Source organism: Bombina bombina, chromosome 6, assembly GCF_027579735.1.
Source record: "Bombina bombina isolate aBomBom1 chromosome 6, aBomBom1.pri, whole genome shotgun sequence".
NCBI classification, from domain to species: domain Eukaryota; kingdom Metazoa; phylum Chordata; class Amphibia; order Anura; family Bombinatoridae; genus Bombina; species Bombina bombina.
Genome location: NC_069504.1, coordinates 623,767,073 through 623,793,851, shown reverse-complemented (window position 1 = coordinate 623,793,851; position 26,779 = coordinate 623,767,073). Strand labels below are relative to the sequence as shown.

Here is a 26,779-nt window from a genome sequence, read left to right as displayed (position 1 = left end):
GCAGTTCACTAGAACTGCTTGTGCAATGTTAAATGCCGACAGCGTATGCTGTCGGCATTCAGCTAAGTCTGGCCAGATTTTGATAAATCGGCCCCTATGTATCAACATTATATTAATTACAGTAATCATTCATATTTAAAATGTACAAATGCCCCAACCAGCCATTGATGATACAATGATGTTGACAATGAAAATGTAAAATAATTTCCCAAGTTATACCTCACCCTTAAGGAACTGTTTGCTTCAAATTAAACTTTGTCCTTGAAACACTGTTATTTAAAGAATCTTTACTAGTGAAATAGAACCTTAAGTATTGTGCTATCTTCACTTCTTTACCTTTGTTTGGCCTGGTAGATGTTTTCTTCATATTACTGCAGGGAACAGAGAGTGCTATAGCAAAGTACCAGGCTGATAACACAACAACTTGAAGTCAGTGTCAGTAGTAAAAGCACTTTTATTTCAGAAGAATCTGTAGTATGCTTAAAAGAAATCCATTTGATGACCATATAAAAGAACAATTTCTAGTATGATATAACTTACGATGAAGTGAACAGAATGATGCATTGTGTTAAACTGGCTGGGGAATATCTTTTTTTCAGAGCATGTGAACCTTATTTTTTGTCTGCATATTGTTTCTCTGGCCTTCTCTTCATGTTTCCTATAAACCATGCACCAGTTTTTGTGGAACAGGTAACCTCCTCTTGTGAAATAGATGCTTAAACATATTAATTGTGGCTTTCAGTTTCTAGTTAGTTAGAGGGATATTAATCTCATGGGAAATATAAGCAATAAAGCACTGGGTTCCAAATTAAATAAATAAAATAAATTAAGACTGTCTTAATTAGTTGACCTTTACAGGGTTTTGTAATCTAGAGCAGTTCATGTGTACTCTTTTTAAAAAGCCTATCTTCTTTGCAAGGTCCGTTTGGGAACAGATGTAATAAGTATGTGTTTTGAGCTAACCAGTCTCTGTTTTACTTGCTCAGGTGACTCAGGAGGTAGTAAAACTATCCTATTTTTAGATGTATTTTACAACAAATGCAGATAAAATAAATAATTAAAGTATATTGCAATTGCAATGTAGTTTTTTTTTTCATTGAAGTGACAGATTGTTTTATTATTGCACTATTGTTTAGTATAGTATTGTAGCAGGTAAGGTATAGATAATCTCGAATTGGAGTAGAGCCGTGATTCCGTGGAGTCGGGGCTAAAGTTTTTTGTAAGTCTTGGGGCGTAAGGTAACTTTAGTCAAAAAACTTCAACAAATGATTATGAGTGAAATCTTTACATCCACAAATTTGTGTACTCAACGGACAAGAAGACATTTTTTTGAGTATGTGCAGCCATCAATCAGCAGCTAACTTAGGAGTCTACCTAGGTATGCTTTTCAAAAAAGGATACCAAGAGAACTAAGCAAATTAGATAATAGAAGTACAATGTACATTTTTTAAAAATTGAATGTTCTATCTGAACCTGCTTCCTGGAGAGGTCAAACAGCAAATGATTCAACCTAGGTTTTTAAAATACTGCAAACTGTCTAAACCAGCTGTTGGAGATATTTGACCTCAAAATGTCCTTAGTAGTCACATCCTATTGCACATGGTCTTTAAATAGCCAATCAGGATTCTAGTCTCAGACTTGCAAGGGAGCATGCATCTGGCATGTGCAGACAGTCATGTTATTTCACTTTTCAGTTTAAAGGGACATGAAACCCAATTTTTTTCTTTAATGATTCAGATAGAGAATACAATTTTAAACAACTTTCTAATTTACTTCTATTATCTAATTTGTTTTATTCTCTTGGTACCATTTGTTGAAGGAGCAGCAATGCACTACTGGTTTCTAACTGAACACATAGGTGAGCCAATGAAAATCGGTATTTATATGCAGCGACTAATCAGCAGCTAGAACCTAGGTTCTTTGCTGCTCATGAGCTTGCCTAGATAACCCTTTCAACAAAGGATAACTAGAGAAGGAAGCAAATGAAATAATAGAAGTAAATTAGAAAGTTGTTTAAAATTGTATTCTCTATCTGAATCATAAAAGAAAAAATTTGGGTTTCATGTCCCTTTAAGGAAATTTTCTATAAAGTCTTGTGAGATTTCTGTGAAACCTCATTAGATCATAGTAAAGCAAAGTGTGAATACAGCACTGACAAAGGTGATTGGCTGTTTGTTTTTAACATGCAGCTAACAGTTGCTGTAAGATAACTGTTCACAGAGCACTTAAAGGGACACTGAACCCAAATTCTTTCTTTCATGATTCACATAGAGCATGCAATTTTAAGCCACTTTCTAATTTATTCTTTTTATCAATTTTTCATTGTTCTCTTGCTATCTTTATTTTAAAAAGAAGACATCTAAGCTTTTTTTTAATTCAGAACTATGGACAGCACTTTTGTATTGGTGGATGAGTTTATCCACCAATCAGCAAGAACAACCCAGGTTGATCACCAAAAATGGGCCAGCATCTAAACTTACTTTCTCCTGTTAAGTGTAGTCAGTCCACGGGTCATCCATTACTTATGGGATATTATCTCCTCCCTAACAGGAAGTGCAAGAGGATCACCCAAGCAGAGCTGCTATATAGCTCCTCCCCTCTACGTCACACCCAGTCATTCTCTTGCACCTAACTAATAGATAGGATGTGTGAGAGGAGTGTGGTTATTAAATTTAGTCTAATTGCTAGTTTGTTTAAACATGTCTGACACAGAGGAATCTCTTTGTGCTATATGTTCAAAGGCCAAGGTGGAGCCCAATAGAAATTTATGTACTATTTGCATTGATGCTACTTTAAATAAAAGCCAATCTGTACATGTTAAGCAAAATTCACCAGACAACGAGGGGGAAGTTATGCCGTCTAACTTGCCTCACGTGTCAGTACCTGCATCTCCCGCTCAGGAGGTGCGTGATATTGTAACGCCAAGTACATCAGGGCGGCCATTACAAATCACTTTACAAGACATGGCTAATGTTATGACTGAAGTTTTATCTAAATTGCCAGAACTTAGGGGTAAACGAGACCACTCTGGGGTGAGAACAGAGTGCGCTGATAATGCTAGGGCCATGTCTGATACTGCGTCACAATTTGCAGAACATGAAGACGGAGAGCTTCATTCTGTGGGTGACGGATCTGATCCAAATAAACTGGATTCAGACATTTCAAATTTTAAATTTAAGCTGGAGAACCTCCGTGTATTACTAGGGGAGGTGTTAGCGGCAGAAAAATGTTTCCAATAGACGCCACCACACGGGACTTATGGCAAACAGTCCCTAAGGTGGAGGGAGCAGTTTCTACTTTAGCTAAGTGTACCACTATCCCGGTGGAGGATAGCTGTGCCTTTTCAGATCCAATGGATAAAAAGTTAGAGGGTTACCTTAAGAAAATGTTTGTTCAACAAGGTTTTATATTGCAACCCCTTGCATGCATTGCGCCTGTCATGGCTGCGGCAGCATTTTGGTTTGAGTCTCTGGAAGAGACCCTTGACACAGCTCCATTGGATGAGATTACACACAAGCTTAAAGCCCTTAAGCTAGCTAATTCATTTATTTCTGATGCTGTAGTACACTTAACTAAACTTACGGCTAAGAATTCCGGATTCGCCATTCAGGCGCGCAGAACGCTGTGGCTAAAATCCTGGTCAGCTGATGTGACTTCTAAATCTAAATTGCTTAACATACCTTTCAAGGGACAGACATTATTCGGGCCCGGTTTGAAAGAAATTATCGCTGACATTACGGGAGGTAAGGGCCATGCCCTGCCTCAAGACAGAGCCAAACCAAGGGCTAGACAGTCTAATTTTCGTGCCTTTCGTAACTTCAAGGCAGGAGCAGCATCAACTTCCTCTGCTCCAAAACAGGAAGGAACTGTTGCTCGCTACAGACAAGGCTGGAAACCTAACCAGACCTGGAACAAGGGCAAGCAGGCCAGAAAACCTGCTGCTGCCCCTAAGACAGCATGAAGTGAGGGCCCCCGATCCGGAAACGGATCTAGTGGGGGGCAGACTTTCTCTCTTCGCCCAGGCTTGGGCAAGAGATGTCCAGGATCCCTGGGAGTTGGAGATCATATCTCAGGGATATCTTCTGGACTTCAAAGCTTCTCCTCCACAAGGGAGATTTCATCTTTCAAGGTTGTCAACAAACCAGATAAAGAAAGAGGCGTTTCTACGCTGTGTACAAGATCTTTTACTAATGGGAGTGATCCATCCGGTTCCGCGGTCGGAACACGGACAAGGGTTTTACTCAAATCTGTTTGTGGTTCCCAAGAAAGAAGGAACCTTCAGACCAATATTGGATTTAAAGATCCTAAACAAATTCCTAAGAGTTCCATCGTTCAAAATGGAAACTATTCGGACAATCTTACCCATGATCCAAAGGGGTCAGTACATGACCACAGTGGATTTAAAGGATGCCTACCTTCACATACCGATTCACAAGGATCATTACCGGTATCTAAGGTTTGCCTTCCTAGACAGGCATTACCAGTTTGTAGCTCTTCCCTTCGGGTTATCTACGGCTCCAAGAATCTTTACAAAGGTTCTGGGTTCTCTTCTGGCGGTACTAAGACCGCGAGGAATATCGGTAGCTCCGTACCTAGACGACATTCTGATACAAGCGTCAAGTTTCCAAACTGCCAAGTCTCATACAGAGTTAGTACTGGCATTTCTAAGGTCACATGGGTGGAAAGTGAACGAAGAAAAGAGTTCTCTATTGCCACTCACAAGAGTTCCCTTCTTAGGGACTCTCATAGATTCTGTAGAAATGAAGATTTACCTGACAGAGGACAGGTTAACAAAACTTCTAAATGCTTGCCGGATCCTTCATTCCATTCCACACCCGTCAGTGGCTCAATGCATGGAGGTAATCGGCTTAATGGTAGCGGCAATGGACATAGTACCTTTTGCACGCCTGCATCTCAGACCGCTGCAATTGTGCATGCTAAGTCAGTGGAATGGGGATTACTCAGATTTGTCCCCTATGCTGAATCTGGACCAAGAGACCAGAGATTCTCTTCTATGGTGGCTTTCTCGGCCACATCTGTCCAGAGGGATGCCCTTCAGCAGGCCAGACTGGACAATTGTAACAACAGACGCCAGCCTACTAGGTTGGGGCGCTGTCTGGAATTCCCTGAAGGCTCAGGGATCATGGACTCCAATAAACATTCTGGAATTGAGAGCAGTTCTCAATGCCCTTCTGACTTGGCCTCAGTTAGCAACTCTGAGGTTCATCAGGTTTCAGTCGGACAACATCACGACTGTGGCTTACATCAACCATCAGGGAGGGACAAGGAGTTCCCTAGCGATGATGGAAGTTTCAAAGATAATTCGCTGGGCAGAGTCTCACCCTTGCCACCTGTCAGCGATCCACATCCCAGGCGTGGAGAACTGGGAGGCGGATTTCCTAAGTCGCCAGGCTTTTCATCCGGGGGAGTGGGAACTTCATCCGGAGGTCTTTGCCCAAATACTTCGACGTTGGGGCAAACCAGATATGGATCTCATGGCGTCTCGCCAGAACGCCAAGCTTCCTTGTTACGGGTCCAGATCCAGGGACCCGGGAGCGGTCCTGATAGATGCTCTGACAGCACCTTGGACCTTCAAGATGGCTTATGTGTTTCCACCCTTCCCGATGCTTCCTCGATTGATTGCCAGGATCAAACAGGAGAAAGCATCAGTGATTCTAATAGCGCCTGCGTGGCCACGCAGGACCTGGTATGCAGATCTAGTGGACATGTCATCCTGTCTACCTTGGTCGCTGCCTCTGAGACAGGACCTTCTAATTCAGGGTCCTTTCAAACATCAAAATCTAATTTCTCTGAAGCTGACTGCATGGAGATTGAACGCTTGATTTTATCAAAGCGTGGATTTTCGGAGTCAGTAATTGATACCTTAATACAGGCTAGGAAACCTGTTACCAGGAAAATTTACCATAAGATATGGCGTAAATATTTACACTGATGCGAATCCAAGAGTTACTCATGGAGTAAGGTTAGGATTCCTAGGATATTGTCTTTTCTATAAGAAGGTTTAGAAAAGGGTTTATCTGCAAGTTCTTTAAAGGGAGAGATCTCAGCTCTGTCCATCCTTTTACACAAACGTCTGTCAGAAGTTCCAGACGTTCAGGCTTTTTGTCAGGCCTTGGCCAGGATTAAGCCTGTGTTTAAGACTGGTGCTCCACCGTGGAGCTTAAACTTAGTTCTTAACGTTTTACAGGGTGTTCCGTTTTAACCCCTTCATTCCATTGATATCAAGCTGTTATCTTGGAAAGTTCTGTTTTTAATGGCTATTTCCTCGGCTCGTAGAGTCTCTGAGTTATCGGCCTTACATTGTGATTCTCCTTATCTGATTTTTCATTCAGACAAGGTAGTTCTGCGTACTAAACCTGGGTTCTTACCTAAGGTAGTCACTAACAAGAATATCAATCAAGAGATTGTTGTTCCATCATTGTGCCCTAACCCTTCTTCAAAGAAGGAACGACTTCTGCACAAAATAGAAGTAGTCCGTGCCCTGAAATTTTATTTACAGGCAACTAAAGATTTTCGCCAAACTTCTTCCCTGTTTGTTGTTTATTCTGGACAGAGGAGAGGTCAAAAAGCATCTGCTACCTCTCTCTCTTTTTGGCTTCGTAGCATAATACGTTTAGCCTATGAGACTGCTGGACAGCAGCCTCCTGAAAGAATTACAGCTCATTCCACGAGAGCTGTGGCTTCCACGTGGGCCTTTAAGAATGAGGCCTCTGTTGAACAGATTTGCAAGGCTTCAACTTGGTCTTCTCTTCATACTTTTTCCAAATTTTACAAATGTGACTCTTTTGCTTCTTCTGAGGCTGTTTTTGGGAGAAAGGTTCTTCAGGCAGTGGTTCCTTCCGTGTAAAGATCCTGCCTGTCCCTCCCGTCATCCGTGTACTTTAGCTTTGGTATTGGTATCCCATAAGTAATGGATGACCCGTGGACTGACTACACTTAACAGGAGAAAACATAATTTATGCTTACCTGATAAATTCCTTTCTCCTGTAGTGTAGTCAGTCCACGGCCTGCCCTGTTTTTTATGGCAGGTCTAAATTTTAAATTATACTCCAGTCACCACTGCACCCTATAGTTTCTCCTTTCTCGTTTGGTTTTCGGTCGAATGACTGGGTGTGACGTAGAGGGGAGGAGCTATATAGCAGCTCTGCTTGGGTGATCCTCTTGCACTTCCTGTTAGGGAGGAGATAATATCCCATAAGTAATGGATGACCCGTGGACTGACTACACTACAGGAGAAAGGAATTTATCAGGTAAGCATAAATTATGTTTTCTTGCATTTCAAATAAAGATACCAAGAGAATGAAGAAAATTTGATAATAGGAGTAAATCACGAAAGAAAAAATTTGGGTACTGTGTCCCTTTAATAATGGTAGCTAAAGAAATTTTGAGATATTCAAGTGATATTAAGTTCTTTTAAAGGCTGATTGTTTACTGGATGAATGTCTACTCCTTTATTGGTGGACAGTGACATGCCTCAATGACATAAAAACGAAAACATATCCCCCCCTCAATACACAAACAAAAAAAAAAAAAAAAAAAAAAAAAACTCCAAAACTTAAATGGCTTTGCAAGGCCCTCTCTTGGATTCAACAAAGAAAAATTAATTTTAATGTCTCTTTAAAAATCACTGGCTTACGTCATTAAGTCATATTGTCTTAATGTCAACCAAATTCATGTTTCTTACCTAGACAATGGCCCCAATTTATCAAAGTCTGGTGGACCTGATCCGACAGTGCGGATCAGGTCCACCAGAACTCGCTGAATACGGCGAGCAGTACGCTCGCTGTATTCAGCATTGCACCAGCAGCTCACAAGAGCTGCTGGTGCAACGCCGCCCCCTGCAGACTCGCGGCCAATGGGCCACCAGCAGGGGGGTGTCAATCAACCCGATCGTACTCGATCGGGTTGATTTCCGGCGATGTCTGTCCGTCTGCTCAGAGCAGGCGGACAGGTTATGGAGCAGCGGTCTTTGTGACCGCTGCTTCATAACTGCTGTTTCTGGCGAGTCTGAACAATGTGTTATAAAATAGCTGTTTTGTTCATTTTATTGCACTAGCGGTGGTCAACAGCTACTGAGCAAATTACCTCACACGTGATTTAATCCTATAAAATGAAGATTATGGGGGTATTTTATCAAGGGCCGATGCCCTTTTTCCGCTGCTCCTTAACTAGTCCGCCGCCTCTGAGGCTGCGGACATCAACCCCCCCCTGCTAGCGGCCGATTGGCCACAAATCTGCAGGGGGTGGCATTGCACAAGCAGTTCACTAGAACTGCTTGTGCAATGTTAAATGCCGACAGCGTATGCTGTCGGCATTCATCAAAGTCTGGCCAGATTTTGATAAATCGGCCCCTATGTATCAACATTATATTAATTACAGTAATCATTCATATTTAAAATGTACAGATGCCCCAACCAGCCATTGATGATACAATGATGTTGACAATGAAAATGTAAAATAATTTCCCAAATTATACCTCACCCTTAAGGAACTGTTTGCCTCAAATTAAACTTCGTCCTTGAAACACTGTTATTTAAAGAATCTTTACTAGTGAAATAGAACCTTAAGTATTGTGCTATCTTCACTTCTTTACCTTTGTTTGGCCTGGTAGATGTTTTCTTCATATTACTGCAGGGAACAGAGAGTGCTATAGCAAAGTACCAGGCTGATAACACAACAACTTGAAGTCAGTGTCAGTAGTAAAAGCACTTTTATTTCAGAAGAATCTGTAGTATGCTTAAAAGAAATCCATTTGATGACCATATAAAAGAACAATTTCTAGTATGATATAACTTACGATGAAGTGAACAGAATGATGCATTGTGTTAAACTGGCTGGGGAATATCTTTTTTTCAGAGCATGTGAACCTTATTTCTTCTATAAGGTACGACAAGTCCACGGATTCATCCTTTACTTGTGGAATATTATTCTCCTGCTAACAGGAAGTGGCAAAGAGCACCACAGCAGAGCTGTCTATATAGCTCCTCCCTTAGCACCACCCCCAGTCATTCTCTTTGCCTACTCTAAGTACTAGGAAGGGTAAAATGAAAATGTTAGTTTTTATTTTCTTCAAGCAAGAGTTTTTTATTTTAAATGGTACCGGTGTGTACTATTTTCTCTCAAGCAGCAGATGGACTTCTGCCTGAAGGCTAATGATCTTAACATTTGTCACTAAGATCCAGAGCAGTTCCCACAGAATGGCTGAGGAGTACAAGAAACTTCAGTGTGAGGAACATTTTCATGCTATATAGCAGTGAGGTATGTTCAGTCAATTTTTCTGGAGAGACTGTGGTATTTCAGAATGGCTGACAGTATCCCCATGAGGGTAAGGGTAAGCAGTAATCCTAAAAGAAGAGGGGTATTACTAAGCTTGCATATAAAGGGCTCATAGAAAATGGTTGACACTAAGTTTGTATGTTTGTGGGCAAACGTTTATGACCTGGGAGTACTGATAACGTTTTTGGCAGTGAAGTTTTTTATACTTTATTAGATGGTACACTTGGCTTCTGTTTTGGGTTTGAGAAACCACATGGCTAGTTACAGACTGCTCTGGTGCGGTTCATTTGGGCTGCAAAACACAGAGTGAGATGGGCGGAGCCTATTTTCACGCCTCAGTTGCGCACTTGTATTTGCAGAGCAAGCAGCAAGCTCCAACTCCAGTGGGCCCTTGTGGAAGTGTTGGGCCAAATTGAAGCTTTAACCCCTTTTTTCCAATCCCTGAGGGCAGGTAGGCGCCACAGCAGGGCTGTGGCGAGGTGCAAGGGGTGTTTTTTCCGTATTAGGCCTTATTAATTATCAGTTTTTTCACTATAAAGGGTTAAGTGTTCCTTTCCTTGTGGGGCAAACTTAGCTGCATATTTTGATTATTCATGCAAAAAATTGAAACAATTTGACTATTTTTAAGCTGTTTTGCAGAACGTGTATGCTTTTTTTCTCTTAAAGGCGCAGTACCATTTCTCCAACATCGGTGTGTCCTGTCCACGGCGTCATCCATAACTTGTGGGAATATTCTCTTCCCCAACAGGAAATGTCAAAGAGCACAGCAAAAGCTGTCCATATAGTCCCTCCCAGGCTCCGCCCCCCCAGTCATTCTCTTTGCCGCTTGGGGTGCAATACTTTGAATGCATTAAGACACTGTGGTGAAAATTTGGTAAAGATTGGATAATTCCTTCATAGTTTTTCACATATTCAGTAATAAAGTGTGCCCTGTTTAACATTTAAAGAGACAGTAACGTTTTTGTTTTAAAACGGTTTTTGTGCTTTATTAACCTGTTTAAGCCTGTTTAACATGTCTGTGCCTTCAGATAGATCATGTTCTGTATGTATGGAAGCCAATGTGACTCCCCCTTCAAATATGTGTGATAATTGTGCCATAGCGTCCAAACAAAGTAAGGACAGTACTGTCACAAATAGTAAAGTTGCCCAAGATGATTCTTCAGATGAAGGAAGTAGACATAGTTCTACATCATCTCCTTCTGTGTCTACACCAGTTTTGCCCGCGCAGGAGGCCCCTAGTACTTCTAGCGCACTAATGCTTGTTACTATGCAACAATTGACGGCAGTAATGGATAACTCCATAGCAAATATTTTATCCAAAATGCCAGCATTTCAGAGAAAGCGCGATAGCTCTGTTTTAAACACTATAGAGCAGGAGGGCGCTGATGATAATTTTTCTGTCATACCCTCACACCAATCTGAAGTGGCAATGAGGGAGGTTTTGTCAGATGGGGAAATTTCTGATACAGGAAGAATTTCTCAGCAGGCAGAACCTGATGTTGTGACATTTAAATTTAGATTAGAGCATCTCCGCGCATTGCTTAAGGAGGTGCTATCTACTCTGGATGATTGTGACAATCTGGTCAGCCCAGAAAAATTGTGCAAGATGAACAAGTTCCTTGAGGTCCCGGTGCACCCTGATGCTTTTCCGATACCCAAACGGGTGGCGGACATAGTAAATAAGGAGTGGGAGAAGCCAGGCATACCTTTTGTCCCTCCTCCTATATTTAAGAAATTATTCCCTATGGTCGACCCAAGAAAGGACTTATGGCAAACAGTCCCTAAGGTCGAAGGGGCGGTTTCTACACTAGCCAAACGCACGACCATTCCTATTGAGGACAATTGTGCTTTCAAAGATCCTATGGATAAAAAATTGGAGGGTTTGCTTAAAAAGATTTTTGTACAGCAAGGTTACCTCCTTCAGCCTATTTCGTGTATTATTCCTGTCACTACGGCGGCGTGGTTCTGGTTCGAAGAACTAGAAAAGTCGCTCAGTAGGGAGACTCCGTATGAGGAAGTCATGGACAGAATTCACGCACTTAAGTTAGCTAATTCCTTTATTTTAGATGCCGCTCTGCAGTTAGCGAGATTAGCGGCAAAAAATTCAGGGTTTGCAATTGTGGCGCGCAGAGCGCTCTGGCTAAAGTCTTGGTCGGCGGATGTATCTTCCAAGACAAAATTGCTTAATATCCCTTTCAAAGGTAAGACCCTTTTTGGGCCTGAATTGAAAGAAATTATTTCAGACATCACTGGGGGAAAGGGCCATGCCCTCCCACAAGATAGGCCTTTCAAGGCTAAGAATAAGTCCAATTTTCGTTCCTTTCGCAATTTCAGGAACGGACCGGCCTCCAACTCTGCAGCCTCTAGACAAGAGGGTAACGCTTCCCAGACTAAACCAGCTTGGAAACCGATGCAAGGCTGGAACAAGGGTAAACAGGCCAAGAAGCCTGCCGCTGCTACCAAGACAGCATGAAGGGGTAGCCCCCGATCCGGGACCGGATCTAGTAGGGGGCAGACTCTCTCTCTTTGCTCAGGCTTGGGCAAGAGATGTTCAGGATCCCTGGGCACTAGAAATAGTCTCTCAGGGTTATCTTCTAGAATTCAAGGAACTAACCCCAAGGGGAAGGTTCCACATATCTCTCTTATCTTCAAACCAAATAAAGAGACAGGCATTCTTACATTGTGTAGAAGACCTGTTAAAGATGGGAGTGATACACCCAGTTCCAACTGTGGAACAAGGTCAGGGGTTTTACTCAAATCTGTTTGTAGTTCCCAAAAAAGAGGGAACTTTCAGACCAATTCTGGATTTAAAAATTCTAAACAAATTTCTCAGAGTTCCATCGTTCAAAATCGAAACCATTCGGACGATTTTACCTACAATCCTGGAGGGTCAATTTATGACTACCGTGGATTTAAAGGATGTGTATCTACATATTCCTATCCACAAAGATCATTATCAGTTCCTAAGGTTCGCCTTTCTGGACAAGCTTTACCAGTTCGTGGCTCTCCCATTCGGGCTAGCCACTGCTCCAAGGATTTTCACAAAGGTGCTCGGGTCCCTTCTAGCGGTTCTAAGACCAAGGGGTATTGCAGTGGCACCTTACCTGGACGACATTCTAATCCAAGCGTCGTCTCTCTCCAAAGCAAAGGCTCATACAGACATTGTTCTAGCCTTTCTCAGATCTCACGGGTGGAAGGTGAACGTAGAAAAGAGTTCCCTGTCTCCGTCGACAAGAGTTCCCTTCTTGGGAACAATAATAGATTCTTTAGAAATGAAGATTTTCCTGACAGAGGTCAGAAAGTCAAAGCTTCTAAACGCTTGTCAAGTTCTTCACTCTATTCTGCAGCCTTCCATAGCTCAGTGCATGGAAGTAGTAGGGTTGATGGTCGCAGCAATGGACATAGTTCCTTTTGCTCGAATTCATCTAAGACCATTACAACTGTGCATGCTCAAGCAGTGGAATGGGGACTATACAGACTTGTCTCCAATGATTCAAGTAGACCAGATGACCAGAGACTCACTCCGTTGGTGGCTGACCCAGGATCACCTGTCCCAGGGAATGAGCTTCCGCAGACCAGAGTGGGTCATCATCACGACCAACGCCAGTCTATTAGGCTGGGGCGGGATCTGGGATTCCCTGAAAGCTCAGGGTCTGTGGTCTCGGGAAGAGTCTCTTCTCCCGATAAACATTCTGGAACTGAGAGCGATATTCAATGCTCTCCGGGCTTGGCCTCAACTAGCGAAGGCCAGATTCATAAGATTCCAGTCAGACAACATGACGACTGTTGCTTACATCAACCATCAGGGGGGAACAAGGATTTCCTTGGCGATGAGAGAGGTGTCCAAAATCATCAAATGGGCGGAGGATCACTCCTGCCACTTATCTGCAATCCACATCCCAGGAGTACACAACTGGGAGGCTGATTATCTGAGTCGTCAGACTTTCCATCCGGGGGAGTGGGAACTTCACCCGGATGTGTTTGCCCAGTTGACTCAATTATGGGACATTCCAGACATGGATCTGATGGCGTCTCGTCAGAACTTCAAGGTTCCTTGCTAGGAGTCAAGATCCAGGGATCCCAAGGCGACTCTAGTGGATGCATTAGTGGCGCCTTGGTCCTTCAACCTAGCTTATGCGTTTCCACCGTTCCCTCTCCTTCCCAGGCTGGTAGCCAGGATCAAACAGGAGAAGGCCTCAGTGATTCTGATAGCTCCTGCGTGGCCACGCAGGACTTGGTATGCAGACCTGGTGAATATGTCATCGGCTTCACCATGGAAGCTACCTTTGATACAGGATCTTCTAGTGCAAGGTCCATTCGAACATCCAAATCTAGTTTCTCTCCAGCTGACTGCTTGGAAATTGAACGCTTGATTTTATCCAAGCGAGGGTTTTCGGATTCAGTGATAGATACTCTGGTCCAAGCCAGAAAACCTGTGACTAGAAAGATTTACCATAAAATATGGAAAAGATATATCTGTTGGTGTGAATCCAAGGGATTCTCATAGAGTAAGATTAAAATTCCCAGGATCCTCTCCTTTCTCCAAGAAGGGTTGGATAAGGGATTGTCAGCAAGTTCTCTTAAAGGACAGATTTCTGCTCTATCTGTCTTGTTACACAAACGACTGGCAGCTGTGCCAGATGTTCAAGCTTTTGTACAGGCTTTGGTCAGGATCAAGCCTGTTTACAGACCTTTGACTCCTCCCTGGAGTCTAAATTTAGTTCTTTCAGTTCTTCAAGGGGTTCCGTTTGAACCCTTACATTCCATAGATATCAAGTTATTATCTTGGAAAGTTCTGTTTTTGGTTGCTATCTTTTCTGCTAAAAGAGTTTCTGAATTATCTGCTTTGCAGTGTAATCCACCCTATCTGGTGTTCCATTCAGATAAGGTTGTTTTGCGTACCAAGCCTGGTTTTCTTCCAAAAGTTGTTTCCAACAAGAATATTAACCAGGAGATAGTTGTTCTTTCTTTGTGTCCGAATCCAGTTTCAAAGAAGGAACGTTTGTTACACAATTTAGATGTAGTCCGTGCTTTAAAGTTCTATTTAGAAGCAACAAAGGATTTCAGACAAACTTCTTCTTTGTTTGTCATTTATTCTGGTAAGAGGAGAGGTCAAAAAGCTACTGCTACCTCTCTTTCCTTCTGGCTGAAAAGCATTATCCGATTGGCTTATGAGACTGCCGGACGGCAGCCTCCTGAACGAATCACAGCTCACTCTACTAGGGCTGTGGCTTCCACATGAGCCTTCAAGAACGAGGCTTCTGTTGATCAGATATGTAAGGCAGCGACTTGGTCTTCTCTGCACACTTTTGCCAAATTCTACAAATTTGATACTTTTGCTTCTTCGGAGGCTATTTTTGGGAGAAAGGTTTTGCAAGCCGTGGTGCCTTCTGTTTAGGTAACCTGATTTGCTTCCTCCCTTCATCCGTGTCCTAAAGCTTTGGTATTGGTTCCCACAAGTTATGGATGACACCGTGGACTGGACACACCAATGTTGGAGAAAACAGAATTTATGCTTACCTGATAAATTACTTTCTCCAATGGTGTGTCCGGTCCACGGCCCGCCCTGGTTTTTTAATCAGGTTTTGAAAAATTTCTTTCCCTATACACTACAGTCACCATGGCACCCTATAGTTTATCCTTTTTTTCTCCTAACCGTTGGTCGAATGACTGGGGGGGCGGAGCCTGGGAGGGACTATATGGACAGCTTTTGCTGTGCTCTTTGCCATTTCCTGTTGGGGAAGAGAATATTCCCACAAGTTATGGATGACGCCGTGGACCGGACACACCGTTGGAGAAAGTAATTTATCAGGTAAGCATAAATTCTGTTTTTTTAAGATTGTTGTTTTTTTCACTACAATAAAGTTTTTTCAAGCCTGTTTGTGTCATTACTAGCCTGTTTAACATGTCTGACTTTGAGGAAAGCCAATGTTCAATGTGTTTAGAAGCCATTGTGGAACCCCCACTTAAAATGTGTCCCTCATGCACTGAAAGGGCAATTAATTGCAAAGAATATATTTTAGCTAATGAAAGTATGTTGCAGGATGATTCTCAGTCAGAAGGGAATCAGGTTATGCCATCTAATTCTCCCCAAGTGTCACAACCATTAACGCCCGCACAAGGGACGCCAAGTACTTCTAGTGCGTCTAATTCTTTCACCCTGCAAGATATGGCTGCAGTTATGAATACTACCCTCACAGAGGTTTTATCCAAGCTGCCTGGGTTGCAGGGGAAGTGCAGTAGGTCCGGTGTGAGAGTAAATGCTGAGCCCTCTAACGCTTTATTAGCCATCTCCGATGTACCCTCACAATGTTCTGAGTTGGGGGTGAGGGATTTGCTGTTTGAGGGAGAGATTTCTGATTCAGGAAAGATGTTCCCTCAGACAGATTCAGATATGACGGCTTTTAAATTTAAGCTAGAGCACCTCCGCCTGTTGTTTAGGGAGGTTTTAGCGACTCTGGAGGATTGTGACCCTATTGTAGTTCCACCAGAGAAATTGTGTAAAATGGATAGATATCTAGAGGTTCCTACTTACACTAATGTTTTTCCGGTTCCTAAGAGGATTTCGGACACACAAAGGAGTGGGATAGACCAGGTATTCCCTTTTCTCCCCCTCCTACCTTTAAGAAAATGTTTCCCATATCAGACACCATTAGGGATTCGTGGCAGGCGGTCCCTAAGGTTGAGGGAGCTATTTCTACCCTGGCTAAGCATACAACTATACCTATTGAGGACAGTTGTGCTTTCAAAGATCCTATGGATAAAAAATTAGAGGGTCTTCTAAAGAAAATATTTATTAATCAGGGTTTTCTTCTGCAACCTATAGCGTGCATTGTTCCTGTAACTACTGCAGCTACGTTTTGGTTCGAGGCTCTAGAGGAGGCTCTTCAGGTTGAGACCCCATTAGATGATATTCTGGATAGAATTAGGGCTCTTAAGCTAGCTAATTCTTTCATTACAGATGCCGCTTTTCAACTGGCTAAATTAGCAGCAAATAATTCAGGTTTTGCCATTCTAGTGCGTAGAGCGTTATGGCTTAAGTCCTGGTCTGCTGATGTATCATCAAAATTTAAGCTTTTAGCCATCCCTTTCAAGGGTAAGACCCTATTCGGGCTTGAAATGAAAGAGATCATTGCAGACATCACTGGAGGAAAAGGCCATGCCCTTCCTCAGGATAAGACAAATAAGATGAGGACCAAACAAAATAATTATTGTTCCTTTCGAAACTTCAAAGGTGGTCCCTCTACCTCTTCCCCTGCCACAAAGCAGGAGGGGAATTTTGCTCAATCCAAGTCAGTCTGGAGACCTAACCAAATTGGAACAAGGGTAAACAGGCCAAGAAGCCCGCTGCTGCCACCAAGACATCATGAAGGGGCAGCCCCCGATCAGGGACCGGATCTAGTAGGGGGCAGACTTTCTCTCTTTGCTCAGGCTTGGGCAAGAGACGTTCAGGACTCCTGGGCTTTAGAAATCATGACCCAGGGGTATCTTCTAGATTTCAAAGATTCTCCTCCAAGGGGGAGATTACATCTTTCTCGATTGTCTGTAAACCAGACACAAAGAGAGGCGTTCTTACTCTGTGTAGAAGACCTATATACCATGGGAGTAATATGCCCAGTTCCAAAATCAAAACAGGGGCAGGGGTTTTACTCCAATCTGTTTGTGGTTCCCAAAAAAGAGGGAACCTTCAGACCAATTTTAGATCTCAAGATCCTAAACAAATTCCTCAGAGTCCCATCCTTCAAGATGGAGACCATTTGGACTATTTTACCAATGATCCAGGAGGGTCAATATATTACTACTGTGGATTTAAAGGATGCTTATCTGCACATCCCTATCCACAAAGATCATCACCAGTTCCTCAGGTTCGCCTTTCTGGACAAGCATTACCAGTTTGTGGCTCTTCCCTTCGGGTTGGCCACAGCTCCCAGAATTTTCACAAAGGTGCTACTGTCCCTTCTGGCGGTTCTAAGGCAGCGGGGCATAGCAGTGGTGCCTTATCTAGACAATATCTTAATTCAGGCGTCCACTTACCAACTAGCCAAATCTCACACGGAAGGTGAAAGTAAAAAAGAGTTCACTTATTCCCCTCACAAGAGTTCCATTCCTGGGAACTCTGATAGATTCAGTAGACATGAATTTTTTTCTGACGGAGGTCAGGAAATCAAAGATTTTAACTACCTGCCGAGCTTTTCATTCCATTCCTAGGCTGCCCGTGGCTCAGTGTATGGAGGTAATCCGACTAATAGTTTTGGCAATGGACATAGTTCCGTTTGCTCGCTTGCAACGAGTCAGAACACTGCAACTATGCATGCTCAATCAGTGGAATGGGGATTATGCAAATTTATCTCCTCAGATAAATCTGGATCAGGAGACCAGAGACTCTGTTCTTTGGTGGTTGTCACAGGATCATCTGTCCCAGGGAATGTGTTTCCGCAGGCCAGCATGGGTCATAGTGATGACGGACGCCAGCCTATTGGGCTGGGGTGCAGTCTGGAATACCCTGAAAGCACAGGGTATGTGGACTCAGGAGGAGGCTCTCCTCCAGATAAATATTGTAGAACTGAGAGCGATATTCAATGCGCTTCAGCCGTGGAATCAGCTGACATTGACCAGATTCATAAGATTCCAGTCGGACAATATCACAACTGTAGCATATATCAATCATCAGGGGGGAACAAAGAGTTCTCTAGCGATGATAGAGGTTTCCAAAATAATTTGATGGGCAGAGGCCCACTCTTGCCATCTATCAGCAATCTATATCCCAGTGGAGAACTGGAAAGCGGATTTTCTAAGTCGTCAGACTTTTCATTCGGGGGAGTGGGAACTTCATCCGGAGATGTTTGCACAATTGGTTCATCAATGGGGCACACCAGAATTGGATCTCATGGCATCTTGTCAGAATGCCAAACTTCCTTGTTACGGGTCCAGATCAAGGGATCCTCAAGCAGTACTGATAGATGCTCTAGCAGTACCTTGGTCGTTCAACCTGGCTTATGTGTTTCCACCATTTCCTCTCCTTCCTCGTCTGATCACCAGAATCAAACAGGAGAGAGATTCGGTGATTTTGATAGCACCTGCGTGGCCATGAAGGACTTGGTATGCAGATCTGGTGGACATGTCATCTCTACCACCGTGGACTCTGCCACTGAGACAGGACCTTCTTGTTCAAGGTCCATTCCAGCATCCAAATCTAGTTTCTCTGCGGCTGACTGCATGGAGATTGAACGCTTGATTCTATCCAAGCGTGGATTCTCTAAATCGGTCATAGATACCTTGATTCAGGAAAGCCTGTCACTAGGAAAATGCATCATAAGATATTGCGTAAATATCTTTATTGGTGCGAATCCAAAGGCTACTCATGGAGTAAGATCAGGATTCCTAGGATTTTGTCCTTTCTCCAAGAAGGATTGGAGAAGGGGTTATCAGCTAGTTCCTTAAAGGGACAGATATCTGCTTTGTCAATTTTACTGCACAAGCGTCTGGCAGATGTCGTTCTGTCAGGCTTTAGTTAGAATCAAGCCTTTGTTTAAACCTGTTGCTCCGCCATGGAGTTTAATTTAATTCTTAAAGGTCTTCAAGGGGTTCCGTTTGAACCTATGCATTCCATAGATATTAAGCATCTATCTTGGAAAGTTCTGTTTTTAGTTACTATCTCTTTGGCTCAAAGAGTTTCTGAACTATCTGCATTGCAATGCGACTCGCCTTATCTTGTTTTTCATTCTGATAAGGTGGTTTTGCGTACCAAACCTGGATTCCTTCCCAAGGTTGTTACTAATAAGAATATTAATCAGGAAATCGTTGTTCCTTCCCTGTGTCCTAATCCTTCCTCTAAGAAGGAGCGTCTTTTGCACAACTTGAAGTTTTACTTGCAAGCGACCAAAGATTTCCGTCAAACATTTTCTCTATTTGTTGTATATTCTGGAAGACGTAGAGGTCAAAAAGCTATGGCTACCTCTCTTTCTTTTTGGCTCCTGAAAGAATTACAGCTCACTCTACTAGAGTGGTGGCTTCCACATGGGCTTTTAAAAATGATGTTTCTGTTGAACAGATTTGTAAGGCTGTGACTTGATCTTCACTTCATACCTTTTCCAAATTTTACAAATTTGATACTTTAGCTTCTTCGGAGGCTGTTTTTGGGAGAAAAGTTCTTCAAGCAGTGGTGCCTTCTGTTTAGGCATCTGTCTTGTCTCTCCCGTTCATCTGTGTCCTATAGCTTTGCTATTGTATCCCACAAGTAAAGGATGAATCCGTGGACTCGTCGTACCTTATAGAAGAAAAGTAGATTTATGCTTACCTGATAAATTAATTTATTCTATGGTACGACAAGTCCACGGCCCGCCCTGTCATTTTAAGACAGATTATATATATTTTTTATTTTTAAGTGCAGTCACCTCTGCACCTTTTAGTTTCTCCTTTTTCTTCCTGTACCTTCGTTCGAATGAATGGGGGGTGGAGCTAAGGGAGGAGCTATATAGACAGCTCTGCTGTGGTGCTCTTTGCCACTTCCTGTTAGCAGGAGGATAATATTTCACAAGTAAAGGATGAATCTGTGGACTTGTCATACCATAGAAGAAATTAATTTATCAGGTAAGCATAAATTTACTTTTTTTGTCTGCATGTTGTTTCTCTGGGCTTCTCTTCATGTTTCCTTTAAACCATGCACCAGTTTTTGTGGAACAGGTAACCTCCTCTCTTGTGAAATAGATGCTTAAACATATTAATTGTGGCTTTCAGTTTCTATGAAGTTAGAGGGATATTAATCTAATGGGAAATATAAGCAATAAAGCACTGGGTTCCAAATTAAATAAATAAAATACATTAAGACTGTCTTAATTAGTTGACCTTTACAGGGTTTTGTAATCTAGAGCAGTTCATGTGTACTCTTTTTAAAAAGCCTATCTTCTTTGCAAGGTCCGTTTGGGAACAGATGTAATAAGTATGTGTTTTGAGCTAACCAGTCACCGTTTTATTATTGCACTATTGCTTAGCATAGTATTGTAGCAGATAAGGTATAGATAATCTCGAATTGGAGTAGAGCCGTGATTCAGTGGAATTGGGGCTAAAGTTTTTTGTAAGTCTTGGGGCGTAAGGTAACTTTAGTCAAAAAACTTCAACCAATGATTATTAGTGAAATCTTTACATCCACAAATTTGTGTACTCAACGGACAAGAAGACATTTTTTGAGTATATATGTTTTATTTTATTGCGGTTTAAGTCTGTTGTAATGCTAAAAATACTTTGTTTGTGTATATGACTAATATATTTATGATATATATATATATGCTTTCTTTTAGTAATTCCAAAAGTGACAAAGCATTTGCTATCCAACCCCGTGTTCACTTGCATCGTTCTTGCTGCCTGTATGGAGATTGCGGTGGTCGCTGGTTTTGCTGCATTCCTGGGGAAATATTTAGAGCAGCAATTCAACCTGACAACATCATCAGCTAATCAACTTCTTGGTGAGTCTAATCCATTAATTAAAGTATTATTTAATTTAATATGCAAAACTGTGTATTGTTTTGAAGTAACTATTTTATGTGTTACAAAACAAACTGAATTTCCAATACAATTCATCTTGTCTGACTGTCTGCTGTGATTGCAATTTTCTAACGGCTAGATTACGAGTTTTTGTCAGTAAGGCTTGCGGTGCTAACGCTCAGTTTTTTCTCACCACTCACTTAAGACAACGCTGGTATTACAGGTTTTTTTTCAACCCGGCGTTAGCCTTAAAAAAGTGAGGGGAGAGCAAAATTTTGCTCCACATATCACTGTGATACCAGCGCTGCTTATGGTAGCGGTGAGCTGACTAAACGTGCTTGTGCACGATTTGCCCATAGGAAACAATGGGGCTGAGCTGGCTGGAAAAAAACCTAACACCTGCAAAAAAGCAGCGTTCAGCTCCTAACACCTAGGGGTGTTTAGACCCGAGTCTAAACACCCCTAATCTTACACTTAATTATCCCTAATCTGCCATCCCCGACATCGCCGACACCTACATTATATTATTAACCCCTAATCTGGCGCTCCGGACACCGCCGCCACCTACATTATACTTATGAACCCCCTAATCTGCTGCCCCCAACATTGCTGACACCTAAATTATATTTATTAACCCCTAATCTGCCGCCCCAACGTCGCCGCAACCTACCTACACTTATTAACCCATAATCTGCCGCCGCCAACGTCGCCGCCACTATAATAAAGTTATTAACCCCTAAACCTAAGTCTAAACCTAACACCCCCCTAATTTAAATATAATTTTAAATATTCTTAATAGAATTACTACAATTAAATAAATTATTCCTATTTAAAACTAAATACTTACCTATAAAATAAACCCTAAGCTAGCTACAATATAACTAATAGTTACATTGTAGCTAGTTTAGGATTTATTTATTTTTTTACAGGCAAGTTTGTATTTATTTTAACTAGGTACAATAGTTATTAAATGGTCATTAACTATTTAATAACTACCTATCTAAAATAAATACACTTTACCTGTAAAATAAATCCTAACCTAAGTTACAATTACACCTAACACTACACTATCATTAAAATAATTACCTAAACTACCTACAATTAATTACAATTAAATTAAATAACCTAAAGTACGAAAAACAACAAACACTAAATTACAGAAAATAAAAAAATAATTATAATTTTATTAAACTAATTACACCTAATCTAATCCCCCTAATAAAATAAAAAAGCCCACCAAAATAATAAAAATCCCTACCCTATACTAAATTACAAATAGCCCTTAAAAGGGCCTTTTGCGGGGCATTGCCCCAAAGTAATCAGCTTTTTTACCTGTAAAAAAAAATACAATGCCCCCCAACATTAAAACCCACCCACCACCCACACACCCAACTCTACTCTAAAACCCACCCAATCTCCCTTAATAAAACCTAACACTAACCCCTTGAAGATCACCCTACCTTTAGCCAATAGGAATTCAAGGGACGCCATCTTGGATGACGTAATTTAAAGGAACCTTCATTCGTCAGTTGTACTTCGTTTGAAGAGGATGCTCCGCGTCGGCTGGATTGAAGATGAACCCGCTCCGCTCCGGATGGATGAAGATAGAAGATGCCGTCTGGATGAAGACTTCTGGGCGTATGGAGGTCCTCTACTGCCCGGATCGGATGAAGACTTCTGCCCCTCTGGAGGTCCACTTGTGCCCGGCTGGGTGAAGACGTCTCAAGGTAGGGTGATCTTCAAGGGGTTAGTGTTAGGTTTTATTAAGGGGGGATTGGGTGGGTTTTAGAGTAGGGTTGGGTGTGTGGGTGGTGGGTTGTAATGTTGGGGGGTATTGTATTTTTATTACAGGTAAAAGAGCTGATTACTATTGGTAGTTTAGTTTAGGGGGGGCTTTTTTATTTTGATAGGGCTATTAGATTAGGTGTAATTAGTTTAAATATCTTGTAACTTGTTTATTATTTTCTGTAATTTAGTGTTTGTTTGTTTTTGTACTTTAGCTAATTTAATTTAATTTAATTTAGGTAATTGTATTAAATTTAGAAAATGTATTTAATTATAGTGTAGTGTTAGGTGTTAGTGTAACTTAGGTTAGGTTTTATTTTACAGGTACATTTGTATTTATTTTAGCTAAGTAGTTATTAAATAGTTAATAATTATTTAGTAACTATTCTACCTAGTTAAAATAAATGCAAACTTGCCTGTAAAATAAAAATAAACCATAAGCTAGCTACAATTTAAATGTTAGTTTGTAGCTTGCTTAGGGTTTATTTTATAGGTAAGTATTTAGTTTTAAATAGGAATAATTTAGTTAATGATAGGAATTTTATTTAGACTTATTTAAATTATATTTAAGTTAGGGGCTGTTAGGGTTAGACTTAGATTTAGGGGTTAATAACTTTAATATAGTGGCGACGACGTTGGGGGCGGACGATTAGGGGTTAATAAATGTAGGTAGGTAGCTTCGATGTTAGGGATAGCAGATTAGGGGTTAATAATATTTAATTAATGTTTGCGAGATGGGAGTGCGGCTGTTTAGGGGTTAATATGTTTATTATAGTGGGGGCGGCAGATTAGGGGTTAATAAGTGTAGGTAGGTGGCGGCGACATTGGGGGCGGCAGATTAGGGGTTAATAAATATAATGTAGGTGTTGGCGATGTTGGGGGCAGCAGATTAGGGGTTAAAAATTTTATTATAGTGTTTGCGATGGGGGAGGGCTTTGGTTTAGGGGTTAATAGGTAGTTTATGGGTGTTAGTGTACTTTTTAGCACTTTAGTTATGAGTTTTATGTTACGGCGTTGTACCACTGACTACTGACTTTTAAATGCGTTAGGACTCTTGACAGGGTAGGGTGTACCGCTCACTTTATGGCCTCCCAGGACAGACTCGTAATACCAGCGCTATGGAAGTCCCATAGAAAAAAGACTTTATAAAGTTTCCATAAGTCGTTTTGCGGTAATGCCAAAGAAGTGTGTGGTGCCCCTAAACCTGCAAGACTCATAATACCAGCGGGCGTAAAAAAGCAGCATTAGGACCTCTTAACGCTGCTTTTTCAGCTCGTATTCTAACCGAAAGATATATAGCTAGCATAAAAAAGGAACATGAAACACAACATTTTTCTTTCACGATTCCGATAGAGAGTACACTTTTAAGTTTTCAATATACTTCTATTCAATATATAGTAAGTACTTCATAAGTGAGGCTATTTTGTGCTTTATAGGTTACAGTTAATATTTTGAATTGTATTCCAGTATTCTCCACAAAACATTTTGCCAGCCAAATTGCATTATCAAGTAGCCAGGTGGGGGAAGTATAGTCTAGTATTATAACATTTTCTGATATCCAAAGCACAAATTAATTGTATAATTTAAAGGGACATGAAACACATTTTTTTTTTCCGTCATAATTCAAATAGAGAATACATTTTTAAAAAAGTTTCCAGTTTACTTCTATTAAAGTGTGCTTTGTTCTCTTGTTCTCTTGAGATCCCTGGATAGGTAGCGTGCACATGTCTGGAGCACTACATGAAAGGAAATAGTGCTGCTATCTAATGCTCTTGCTAATGTATGACATTGTTGCAAAACTGGAGTATGGTGTACATGTACATAGGACAAATGAAAAATATCCTTATAGCAAATTGCGCTAAGAATATATAGTTTTGTCCATAAGCTGTTGCATCTATGAGGCTGATCACGTTTCCAAAAATGTATGATGTCCCCTTCAATATTAAAATATGGATAATCCAGAAAGCCTCTCTATAGTAAAGTTTACTGGTTCTGTCTCCTCCCCTCGGGGGCCCACAAACCCACTTAATAACTTGACATTGAAAAAAGGGGAAATCCGGATTGTGTTTCAGGATGAAATGTTGTGCTAAATCTGATCATTTGGCTCCTTGTTCTATATTATTTAAGTGTTAAATAAAAGCAAAATAAAGCAGCTCTTGGAAGCAATTAAATCTTACCCCTTTACCAGAGGCGTAAGCAAACTTCAGGAGCGTTAAATATCCATACAGCATCGAACGAGTGCTAACCTGATGACATGCCAAAGATACAGACACACCAAAGAGAAAAAGAGATAAAAAAAAAAGTGCGCTAAAAAAGACACAAAAACGTCAAAAAGCTCACCTACTGTTGCACGCATGATGAGCATATAAGAATAGAACCTAAAAAAAACAGCACTCGCATAAGCTGACATGTGATATGTAAAGGCGTTAAACAAAAGACGACATGCACATAATTTGGAGCACGCTAACCAAGAAAGAACACAAACAAAAAAATGATGCATAAAAACTCCCACAAATGAAGCTGACATACGCTAACATAAATTCTTAACCCACCTTAAGGCCTACTATAGGGTAAAAAAATAAGTTATTTATATGCCCAAGCTTAATATGCCTGACATAATGTTCCCCAGGTTATGAAATACCCATCAGAGAGTGCCTACCTATAGCCTACAAGCTAAGAAGGTGTATAATGTTAAACCAACATGAGGGGCAAGGAACCAGTTCCTGCAACACCTGTGGCAGGTAAGTGTTCTTGTATCACTACCCATACTTCAAAGACATCCCTCTGCCCAGACAGTATCTCTCAGGAGAAACTGGTCCTCAAATCGGTCTGAGCACCCTTCTCACAAACACCTTGTGCACCTCCCGTCTTCACCTTCCTCCTGTGAAGGCAAAGAAAAGACTAGTTTCCAGTAAAGTGGGTGTGGTTTTAAGGGCTCTTGGAGTTTTAGGCTCTTTGCCTCCTCCTAGTGGTCAGCAGTATAATTCCCAGAAGTAATGGATCGTAAACTCTCACCACCTTTATAAAAGAAAGCAGGAAGGTAAGTTCAGGAGTGTGCAGCACTATATGGCAGTAGAGACATGCAGGCCCATTTATCAAGCTCCGTATGGAGCTTGAAGGGCCGTGTTTCTGGCGAGTCTTCAGACTCGCCAGAAACACAACTTATGAAGCAGCGGTCTAAAGACCGCTGCTCCATAACCCTGTCCGCCAGGGGGCGGCGTTGCACCAGCAGCTCTTGTGAGCTGCTGGTGCAATGTTAAATGCGGAGAGCGTATTGCTCTCCGCATTTAACGAGGTCTTGTGGACCTGATCCGCAGTGTCAGATCAGGTCCGCAAGACCTTTGATAAATCGGGGCCTAAATTTGTTTATATTGGATTGATTGCAATATATTGGTATTCTGTATTTAGCAAGGGCTTTTATACAGAAAATAGACTTTAATTTAATTTAATTATAAAATAATTACAAAGTTTTTTTTCTACTTAGATAATACCAAATGATAAAACCAAGTTGTGCGCTAAACCGGGTTTGTAAATAACGCAAACAAATTAGCGGTATTGCACTCTCCATAGCACTGCCATTACAAGTTACTGAAAAAACTTCTTTCTTTCCTAATATATGGCGAGTCCACGGAATCATCAATTACTAGTGTGAATATCACTCCTGGCCAGCAGGAGGAGGCAAAGAGCACCACAGCAAAGCTGCTATATATGTCACTTCCCTTACCCATAACCCCCAGTCATTCTATTTGCCTGTGGTGCAAGGAGGAGGTAAAACTGGTGTCTGGAGATTGGATTTATTTCTCTTCAATCAAGATTTTATTATTTTAAAACCAGAGTAGGTTTGCTCTGAATTTTTTCTTCAAGACTGAAAGCCAGAGTAGGTTTGCTCTGATCTTTTCCTTAAAGACTGGGTCTAGCCGTACTCCACGTTAGTCTCTTCAGTAGGGCAGTGGTGACTTTCAAGCAGTTAGGAACTTATGAGGTGGAACTCACTGCGTTGTCTTAACAAGTTGCTGCCCTGATTTAAAAAGCCAGAGTAGGCTTACTCTGTCTCTTCTGTCTTACACAGGTTTCTGTGAGGAATGGCGTCCTGTCATACCGGGTGGTCTGTCCTCCTGCTGGACAGCTGGATGTACAGGGAAGTGCCTTTTTGTCTCAGGGAGGAGGCCGGCACTGTAGGGGTTAAAAGGGACCCTCTGTACTTACTATGGGACTC

At 41.5% G+C, this 26,779-nt stretch overlaps 1 protein-coding gene across 1 annotated transcript in view; it reads left to right on the top strand.

Moving 5' to 3' along the window:
* SLCO3A1 (solute carrier organic anion transporter family member 3A1) overlaps window positions 1-26,779 on the top strand; it is an 858,554-nt gene that overhangs the window by 508,690 nt on the left and 323,085 nt on the right. Inside the window, exon 5 of the mRNA XM_053717636.1 lies at window positions 20,595-20,759. Coding sequence (XP_053573611.1) covers window positions 20,595-20,759 — 165 coding nt within the window. The remainder of the gene's footprint in view (window positions 1-20,594; window positions 20,760-26,779) is intronic.